This window comes from Dipteris shenzhenensis, chromosome 31 (genome assembly GCF_047967505.1).
Source record: "Dipteris shenzhenensis isolate YYH24624 ecotype China chromosome 31, Dip_SZ_1.0, whole genome shotgun sequence".
Classification (NCBI taxonomy): Eukaryota; Viridiplantae; Streptophyta; class Polypodiopsida; order Gleicheniales; family Dipteridaceae; genus Dipteris; species Dipteris shenzhenensis.
The window spans coordinates 33,582,841-33,592,835 of NC_141626.1; the positions used below are offsets into that span (position 1 = coordinate 33,582,841).

The 9,995-nt window shown below is 44.0% G+C and overlaps 1 protein-coding gene across 2 annotated transcripts; it reads right to left on the bottom strand.

Moving 5' to 3' along the window:
• Positions 1-3,167: 3,167 nt before the first annotated feature.
• Positions 3,168-9,777, bottom strand: LOC147881367 (nucleoside diphosphate kinase 3-like). Of its 2 annotated transcripts, none has more exons than XM_087402296.1 (7): positions 9,600-9,777; positions 7,545-7,682; positions 5,378-5,415; positions 5,159-5,209; positions 4,889-5,056; positions 3,653-3,765; positions 3,168-3,458 (listed from the first exon to the last, which is right to left on the bottom strand). In XM_087402296.1, the coding sequence occupies exons 1-7, from the start codon at positions 9,655-9,657 to the stop codon at positions 3,338-3,340; spliced, it is 687 nt and encodes a 228-aa protein (XP_087258422.1). In that variant the 5' UTR covers positions 9,658-9,777; the 3' UTR covers positions 3,168-3,337. The 2 variants fall into 2 exon arrangements, with proteins under 2 accessions (XP_087258422.1, XP_087258423.1); XM_087402297.1 differs by lacking the exon at positions 9,600-9,777 and adding an exon at positions 9,382-9,569.
• Between the last annotated feature and the right edge of the window lie 218 nt (positions 9,778-9,995).

Sequence of the window (9,995 nt, forward strand, 5' to 3'; positions counted from 1 at the left end):
TAAGAAATTAAAATTGTAAGAGACTAAATATCATGGGCAACAATAGAAGGAGTGGGAGGGGGGTGATGAGCGGGGGAAAAGCCAAATGGAGACTTCCATATTGCAAGCCGATTGCAAGCCGATAGTATTGGTGCACACGTACGTGCGTGTGTGCATGCATGTGTTACCCCAAAAAAAATGTGCATGCGTGCGTGCATGCATGCACGTGCACGTGCGCATGCACATGTGTGCACGTGTGTGTGTGTGTGTGTGTGTGTGTGTGTGTGTATTGAGAGCCTTACTGGCTCTTTGTTGCTGCTCCATGAGAGTGGCCGAATCGGTTGCCTTTACAGGTTCTCGTTTGGCGACACCTCCTGTGCCGGAGCTGCAAGATGTCCTATGTAAGCTCTTGAGTAACATGGGCATGCTCCTATATGGCACGTGCCTACTACTGGGTGAAGCGGGCTTGCTCCTGTGTGAAGCAAGTCAACTCCACCTCACGTACACGAATGATGTGTACCTCCATGAGAAGAGACTCCCATGCATCTGTCTGGTGATGGTAGTCCTCGCCTAAGCTGAAACTGGAAAGGCTGTGGTACAAAAGTAGGAGAATGTGGCAAAATGGTGGGCGGTGATTGGGCTAGCTAGGTGAGATATGGGGATGACTGAGGCATGGGTGGAATGATACCAGCTAGTTGTGGGAGAGATGGCTGGCTAAGAGCGAGAGGGGAAAGAAAAGTCTAGTATGGGACGATGTATGACACCTCCAATGTAGGTGACATAGGCAATGAAGCGGATGGGGAAACTATAACTGTAGCGAGAGGAGAGAGGGAGGAGATCGGTGTAGACCCCTCTGTCGGGAGAGAGGGGAGTCAGTCAATGTCAGACCTCTTGTCATGGGTATATCAATATTAGCTCAAGAAGTAGTTGGAGTGGATGTGTCTGCACATGTGGCTATAACTGAGGCTGAAGCTGAGGTAGATCCCGTCTTATTAATTGCTTGCTATTCACTCCCAGACCACTCCGATTGAAGCGCTCATTCACATCCTTAATCTTTAGTTGTATCTGCTGGTTTTCTTTCTTGATTTTGTCTATCTTTTTGCCTTTTTCCCATTTCGAAAACTGACACTTGTTATCGTGTAGCTTTTTCTTTTTTTGCAGGTCCTAGCGTGGGGGTATAACGAGCCCCCCATTGTCGAAAGGAGGGCTAACATCAAAGGCGGGTGGTTAGAGTAGAGGGTACTGTAGGCAAGGATAAGGCAAGTAAGGAGGTGCTGAAGGCGAGGATAAGGTGGGTCAAGGGGTGTTGAGGGCAAGGATAAGGCGGGTGAGGGACTGGTTGAGATCGTCACTAGCAGCGCAGTTGCGAGCAAGGCTCAGGTGACTGACGTGGGCGAGGGAGTGGTGAGGCAAGTGAGGGAGTGGTTGAGGCAGAGGTGGGTGAAGAGGGGTTGAGGCAGATGAGGGAGTGGCTAAGGGAGAGACGGGTGAGGGAGTGGGGAGGCTAGGGCATGGTGAGGGAGTGGATAGAAGCACAACCCAGCAAAGGGATGCTGCGTGTGGAAGCACAACCCAAAACGGGCTGCTGTGTGTGGAAGTGCAACCCAAAACAAGCCGTTGCCTATGAAAGCGAGCTACGGAGGAGGTATGCGCAAGGCGAAACAACGAGCAGGAGTGGAAAGGCAAGGCGGGCAGAAGCGGAAGAGCACGACGATGGCCCAACAGTGATGAGTAGGGACTGAGGAGCGAGAGCGGAGGTGGGCGGAGAAAGCAGAGGTGAGCACACAGAGAGAGAGAGAGAGAGAGAGAATTGGTGGGGGGGGGGGGGTGGGTAGGTGAGTGTAAGGAATCATATGTGTGTGTAAGGCGGGGGGTTATTTTGTGTGTGTGTGTGTGTGTGTGTGTGTGTGTGTGTGTGAGAGAGAGAGAGAGAGAGAGAGAGAGTTTGGGGGAGGGAGGGGGGGGGTAGGTGAGTGTAAGAAAGAAAGAAAGAAAGAAAAGAGAGAGAGAGAGAGAGAGAGAGAGAGAGAGAGAGAGAGAAACTAGATCAGTACATCTCGCCTTGAAAAGACAACCAACATGCAAAAGTGCTCCATGTATGTTTTACTATTTTGAATTTCTTTTAGACTCCAAGATCTTGTGCCTACCACATGCGATCTGTTGTAGACATCCTATCAAGCAAAGTACCACTACTCCACACTTGCTTCTTTGAGGAATCAAGAAAACTGCAGACCTTGTTTAACATCTGACCTGTCCAATTAATCTAGGACGCTGCATCATTGGGACAGTCGTTGCGGTTGAGAGTAATTTCAGGTTGGGATGAGCACCTTTAATTCTCTTTCAAGTTTTCTTTACTGCTCTTGATGTAGACACAATATATTAACCTCCCCTGAAGTGTTTTCCTATGCACATCATAAGCATACATATAGATGAATCCAGGAAAATGCCCTAACTCATCCCCATTAAAACACAACATAGTGCAGTTTCAATCTCATGATAGGCACTCATCAGGTTGAAAACCATAAACTCCATCACGCATAGCAGGGACTCGCTACTATGACATCGGCACTGATGTCTTCAGCATCCAACAGTGGGTGTAGACCATACTATAAACATATCCTCTCACACATACAAATCCACGCACCCACACATACTTGAGCACCAAAGTCTTCGTACTGAGTTCCTGTCGGCACTCCAGAGGTGAAGGGCAGACTCAGCCATGATGAAGGCTAGCCTAAAGGAGAAGGCACATTATAAGCAATCGATTTTTGCATATTAGTGTGTTTCCATGTTCTTTTAGGAAGACACATTATATTTTGCAGATCCAATATTGACTTCATGCCTCCAAATCAACTTTCTGGTTATATAGTTAATCCACATGCTGAGAGGTTCTAAATTTTGGATAATAGATACTTAAGATTTTTCCTCTGAGATTTTTCCTTTGACGATCACTCACCCACCCATTTTCACTTTTAGCACGAGTATTGGAGTCCCAACTGGACTTCAACACCCAAACGGGGTGTATGCCTTATCCTTTAAGGATATTTTTTCTAAAGACAGCATCACCCCACAATGGAGAGGATGGGAAAAGAAAGATTCCACGTGTTTGTGAGGCCCAGCCCCAACACAATAAGGCCTGGTAATGCCGATCAATTTTTTTCTGTGCATATTTCAATATAAAATTCATCTGCCATAACTTATTTTCTATTATCTTCATCCTCTTATGCAGCCTTTGCTAACATCAATTATGCCTCGAGTATCACACCTCATTCTGGAGGATGGTCAGACAAAAATGCAATCTGCCAATTTCCAATAATCCACGGAAATGGCCATGTTCTTAGGAATACTCTGCAATTGCCTACGGCTCATAAATCCACTTCTCTGTATTCAGAGAGTAGTCCACCAGTTCCTCAGGCTTAAACCACAAAGCAATTTCTGCTTTTGCAGTTTCAGGCCCATCACTGCCGTGGATAATATTCCTGCAAAATTATATAAAGCATGTACTGTCAAACTGACTATAGCCCTTCAAAGTGACTGCACACAAAGACATCTGAGGGCATTGTAGAGCCAATGCTAAATTTAGAACGACACTAAATAGTACCATGAGTACAGATGTCTGGCAGAACATAAACATGTAAAAACACCCTGAAAAAGAAAAGCAAGGTTCCCTTACCTCCCTACAGAAATAGCAAGATCTCCTCTGATGGTACCAGGTTCTGAGTTGTGAGGACTAGTAGCACCGATCAGCTTTCTCCCGTACTTGATCACACCCTGGCCTTCCCAGACCTGGTGTGAAGAAATAACATAATTATTTAAAAACAATTTGCTCCCAAGCTTATGAGTTTGAGATTCTGTGGTAAGAGGTGAAAAGAAACAATAACTCTTTACTAAAATCGTTCAAACAAAGTGTAACTGTAGAAGCAAAAGGAGATTATGAAACCGAAAAACCATTGCAGTAGAAAAATAAGATAAAGCTTTGAAAACCAATAAGTTAACCAAAGAAAGTCTTATGATCTCATCACAATGCAAGCAGAAGCTGCTGTTGCATATTTAGAGATTCCAGAATCTGCTCAGAACAAAATCCATCACAAATTGAAATTCATGTCCCATACTTTCTTTGTCATGTGCCCGCAAGACAGGGAGTTTTCACCTTGGATTGCTGACAACCCCTCGCTCCCTCAATGAACAAACCTAGATATATCATTAGAAAAATGTAATGTATTGCCAAGCTAGCCAACATGAACTGTCACGTTCACTGCATCGAGCATAGAAGACATTGCACCTCAAGCACAGGGACTCTAAGAGGTGAACACATTTATTCAGAGCTTTCATCAGGGGCTGGACCAGAAAAGTTTACAATGTAGCGAATCATGAGTGGGAAAAGAATGAACCATCGCAGCAAAATATACACGATGCAGATTGATAGTTTTACAAAGCCTCTGGACCGATAATCTTCTTAAAGCCTATACTATAATCAAGACCTCCAACCCTGACGACCCTAGATACTCAACACACTTTCACAGCAGTAAACAACGCAATCCAACTTCTCCAATGTTCATAAAGTGAGCTGAATCTCTTACATCCACAAGACTCATCCTTCCAATCCATCCAAAAGAAATAAGAGGGCCTTGCCTACTTAAGGTTAGGGCACACAAGTCAGGTTGTACATCTACTTGATCATTCTCAAGTAGATCAAGAAATTGCTGGGCTTTATCTCTTCAAATTCAACATTAAGATCTATACATAAAAAGGATGGCCAACCTGTCACAGTCAAGACTGGGCAAAACCACTTATTACTACATAAAAACATAGAACACATTGCATGTGGGCTTGAAAATTTAAACTTAAACTAGGATGACAAACTAAGACGGGAGATTTTATTTCTTTTAAAAAATGCCAAGGTACTTACCATAGCAACAACTGGACCAGAGCTAAGAAAAGTACAAAGCCCATTGAAAAAGGGCCTTCCTTTCAAATCATCATAATGTTGTTCGGCAAACTCTTTTGTTGGAGTGACCAATTTGATGGCAACAAGTTTGTATCCTTTTCGTTCAAATCGGTGTAAAATCTCGGATATCTGCTTGCACAAATAATGCCGTTATGGTCTAAAAGAGTACTGAACTGCACTTAAAGTAAGGTCAGCAGCTTGGGCATTTAAAAACCTATTTCATTAACTTACCAGTCCTCTCTGCACACCATCTGGTTTAATAGCTATGAATGTCCGCTCGAGCTACAAATTCACCAACATTCCACACTTCATTCACCCATACATAGAGATTAAAATTGACAGAAGTCTAATTAATATGGCATGCTTCAACAAAATGATTTGGTGAGCATCCATGTTGAACAAATAAAGCGATATATATTTTTTGAGTCAGGATGAGATCTATCAAATTACCTCAGCAGCTTCCAGGGTTGGATTCTGAGTCAAAAGTACTGCAATAAAGGAAGTGATGTTAGCACAGCTCAAACTCATTCATCCATTTTACATTACATATGATGCCTGAAAGTAATTTTTTGAAATAGAGTAGATCAAAAAATAGAATGTAACCCACCCCCTTTCTCTCTCTCTCTCTCTCTCTCTCTCTCTCTCTCTCTCTCTCTGTGTGCAAATATGCCCATCAGGGCTGTAAGAAATCCTAGATTTACTATATTTAGAGATGCACTAAGGAACAGAAAGGAGACAGAAATAGCAGAGAACAAGGAATATTTGCATTGCTTGAGTGTCTGTCGTGTGTCATCCATATAGTTGTGTCTCTCTTATATAGAGAGTGAAGAGTCACACATGAAAAGGTGTGTGTTCCGAAGTGTATGTGCATGAAGAGGTGTGTACCCCTTGTGAAGGGTGTGATCCTTGATGGGAGGGTACATCACAATGGTAGTGTCTCTTCAATAGGATGTGTCTCTTGTGAAGGGTTGTGCCTCATAGGAAGTGTCCCATCAAAAGGGTATACCCTTCCACAAGTGTCCATTCATCAAACCATCCATAAGTCTAAGGTACAGAAAAAGGAATACGTCACAGATCGTGACAAGGGCACCACTGAGGATTTTGGGCAGCCAACAAAAATGGTTGGATCCTACATAACAGAAGCCTTCGAACACTCCTCACAAGATTGGAAGGAATACAAGACACATAGAAAACATGATGTTAACTGCTATTGTAAAGCTCTAAATTGCAATCTTTGCCATGGGACCATACCTTGTCAAAGAAGACAGCTAATGCCAATTTAAATCACTCAACCGGAGTACAACAGAATTGAAGAACTTAGAGCCCGCAAGCATGATGGTTTTTAGACATGAGCATTGGGACACCCAAACATTCAGTGAAGGATGAAGTTCATCATTCCATTTAAAGGCACAGATGCAAGGCTTCATGCTGAAAGAGGTCAATATCGAATAGATCACAAATCTAAAATAAGGAAGATCTTAAACATTACAACTAGAGCACAAGAATGCATGCACAATAATGGTAATTAATGCTAAGATGAAACCCCTTTTCGGTCTTTCCCACTCTTTGGTGTGAGTCAGAGAGACAATGAGACAGAGACAGAGAGAGATGTATGTGTGTACCTATGTGTACACATTCTTTGCATGTGCGCACGTGTGTGTGTTTGTGTGTGCACACAGACATATACATACACTTTATGTATATACACCTTTGTAAGACTAGAATAAGTCCAATCATACAAATTTAGATTTTTTGTTGTTCTAAAGATCAAAAATCTACACAGAAAATAAAAGAGAAAATAAATGAGAATATGAAAGAAAAGAAAAAAGAGGTAAACAAAAACTTTTAAGAAAAACAAAAGGAAGACATACTTAGCAAGCAAAGCAACACTTATGTCGTCATCAGTGCCCAAGCATAAGCAGCTATACTGAGTTTCTAAAGACCCGCGGAGTCTCTTGTACTTGTATACGTACATAACAAGTGTTCGTGTGAAGTGCGATTTTCCCACCAAATAAAACAGATCCTCTGGCTGAGCAAGGACTCGTTACTATACAAGCGCAAATAAAATCCGTTTCGAAGGACATCGCGGCTCTTTCCCTTAGACCAGACAGCAATTCGAGTGCTAATTCTCTGCAGGTGTAGAATACTTGCCTGGTTGTAGTCGTCATGCTTAACAGTAGTGCAGAAAACCCCAACCTATATTCATGCTTAATAGTGGTGCAGACCTTGTGTAAACACCGTATTAGTAGGGGCAGACATCAAGGCTTTGTACTCAAGTTAGACCCTAGTTGAAATCATCCAACCTATCAATTCAACATCAGGTCGTAAGGTTCCTATCTTGTACAAAACGTGCATATCAGGCTATCTGCAGTTTGTAAAACTATATATCGTCGTCGCCTCTGGGCCTCTACTACCCACTATACACCCTAATGCAAGAAAGCAGCAACAATTCTTTTTTTGAACAGCAGGTTCCATGCCATAGTATACATTAAAAATGAGAAAAATCATAGCAAAGAAAGCGGAAACTAATATACAAACAGACGGAAAACTAATTTGTCTATACATTGGAAAATCAGAGCGACTCCAAACTGTTAACACCAAGCAAATAGATTCAAACCTGCGGCAGGTAAAATAAAAGCGCCAGCTCCACCGAGCCATTTGAAATAGGACTTCTCGGATCTACTAGACAGCTGCATCAGCTGAGACGGGAGCGCATTGCCCTTGGAGAATGCCGCTGTTGCAAACGCTCTACTTTCTGCAAAAGGCATTACCAAAAAAAAAAATTTATCCACCAACATCTAGTCAGCTTCCTCCGCCCCCAACGACGTTCCATCCCCTCCCCTGCCGCCAGCCGTTTCTCCGCTGAAACTATCGTCTGTATAAACAGACGATACATGACAACACATGAACCCCGTCCCCCAAAATTATATTAGACACAACTATTGGATAGGGAAAGAGCATCAGGCAAAACAGGCAAAGTAAATTTCCTGCGACAAGGAAAGATGTGCTGGTTAATATGTTATGTTTCCTGATCATTTCCTAATAACTGAGAAGCCCAGGACTGACGTGCGGGAGACATCGTTCTCCACTTGCTTAAGGACCAAAATAGGCAATGTAGCTACGTCCATATAGCTAACGTGTGATTGGCTAAGCGGAAAATAGAGTGAGGAGAAAGTAACATACAAATGAGGTCCGAAGCTCTGGAACCAAGAATAAAAGTCCATTTCAAATGCTAAGAGCTAGCAAAAAGAGCGAAACGAAGTCAGATAAGTAGCTTGGAAACACAACAGTCGCGCTAGAAGAACAAGCGCATGAACAAATGAAAAGGATCAGAGTTTCGAGGACAGCAGAAACTTCATAGATTCTGACAGTTGAAGCTGCAATCCCCCGCAGTTTAAATTTTTTTGTGTACTGGACTGGAAAAGACAAAAAGTACTAAGCGACCAACCGCACAATCAGTTGCATGATCAGCTGAATTCCTAGCACCACCGGATAGAATATAGAAACTCGGTAGCGACCGCCACCAAGTAGATTGTGGCAAAATGGAAGCTAACAACTGAAAAGGACAGAAACGCAGATTGCGACAGATTGGAAAACTCGGAACTGAACACGAATGGAAACCCAGATTCGTGGCACAATAGGAGATGACGCGGCGACGTCGCGAAAAGAAGGCACACTGAACGCAATGAATAAACAGGGAAGCTGCTGTACATTGCAGCCAATCTGAGAGAAGAAACGACGTACCGAGGAGCACAAAAAAAGTCGATTTGGAAAGAACGTTCGCTGGGCAAAAGCTGCCGGGAAATAAAGAAAAGCACGAAAACGCATTTTGGCAGAGCTTCACGGACAGGAAAGGTGCCACTGATTGCAGACAAAAGACACTTTTATGCACATATTATTGGATAGGGAAGGTGCCGCAAGAGAATCGGCAGCAGGAAAAGCTCACTTTCGATAAACAGAGTGCCGAACAACCTGCCTCAGATTGAACAAGATGATTCGGTAATCTCGAACGCAGCTAGAATAACAGATATTCTCGCAGCACAAATTGCCGGACGGGAAAGCTGCCGTAGGCGCAATTTAACAAAGCGTATTGCCATGGGAGCGGCCGTAGGTGCAATTCTGGAGCACAAACGACGCGTTTTTTAAGAAGATTGGTGCCTGGCTGATTGAAGCCAAACGGATCGGTCTCCGGCAAAGCACACAAGACGCATTTTAACCGAAAATGGCATTTGAAAGCTTACCATAGATCATTGAAGCCAGAGCGAACTTTCGTAGCAGAAACAATGCATTTTCTAGGGGATAAATGGTACAGCGGTGCACATTTATGGAGACCACAATGCCATTGAAGGAGAGGGAGCTTTACCGAGAGGTAAAAGGCGGTTGCAAAGGGAAATTGCGACGGAAGGAGTGGAAAGCTACCGACGGATGATGAAGGAGAAAAGAGGATGCAACACCTCAACGACGTCCCGTTTCTAGTCCGATAAGTCTCGCGAGAATTTCCCTTAATTCTCGTCTCTGATACGGTAAGACGGTAAGACAGATGCTGCGGAGCATGTAGTTGAGCTTCCATCACCGTCGTCAAGGTGCAGAAGCCGAGAAAGGGGAAGTTACGATGCAAGGAGAGGAAAATTTACACAAGGAAGGGTGAAGGAGGAAGGAAGGAGAGAAATACCTGAGGAGAAAGCGGATCGAAGGGCGCGGGAAGCATAGGAAGAGAGACGGGACCTCATGGTGGAGATGGATCGATGAACTCACCAGAAATCCTCCGAAATCACAGAAGAAGAAGAAGAAGAAGAAGACGATGAAGAAAACGAAGAAGACGAAGCAGAGCTCGAAATGCTTTCTTCTTCTTCTTCTTCTTATGCTCACGCCGGATCTTAGCCTCCCCTCTTAACCCGATTTCATAGTCCCCTCGCTTCCGCCACGTCACCCCCGCCTCCTCCGCCAGCATATGACCCTTTCCCCCCGCCCCCAGCGCGGCTTCCCCCCTCCACACGTTGCCCCTTGAACGCGTTCCTCGCCACCCACGCTCCTCTTGCCTCTCCTCGAGTTTTTTGCCTCGGAGTTT

What these genes read in the sequence shown, in the direction of transcription:
- LOC147881367 (XM_087402296.1), bottom strand. Translation starts at nt 9,657, where the DNA reads ATGAGGTCCCGTCTCTCTTCCTATGCTTCCCGCGCCCTTCGATCCGCT. An exon ending in TCGATCCGCTTTCTCCTCAG is followed by an intron (nt 7,683 to 9,599) that starts GTATTTCTCTCC and finishes TGCCTTTTGCAG; the next exon opens with AAAGTAGAGCGTTTGCAACA. An exon ending in CAACCCTGGAAGCTGCTGAG is followed by an intron (nt 5,210 to 5,377) that starts GTAATTTGATAG and finishes GTGAATTTGTAG; the next exon opens with CTCGAGCGGACATTCATAGC.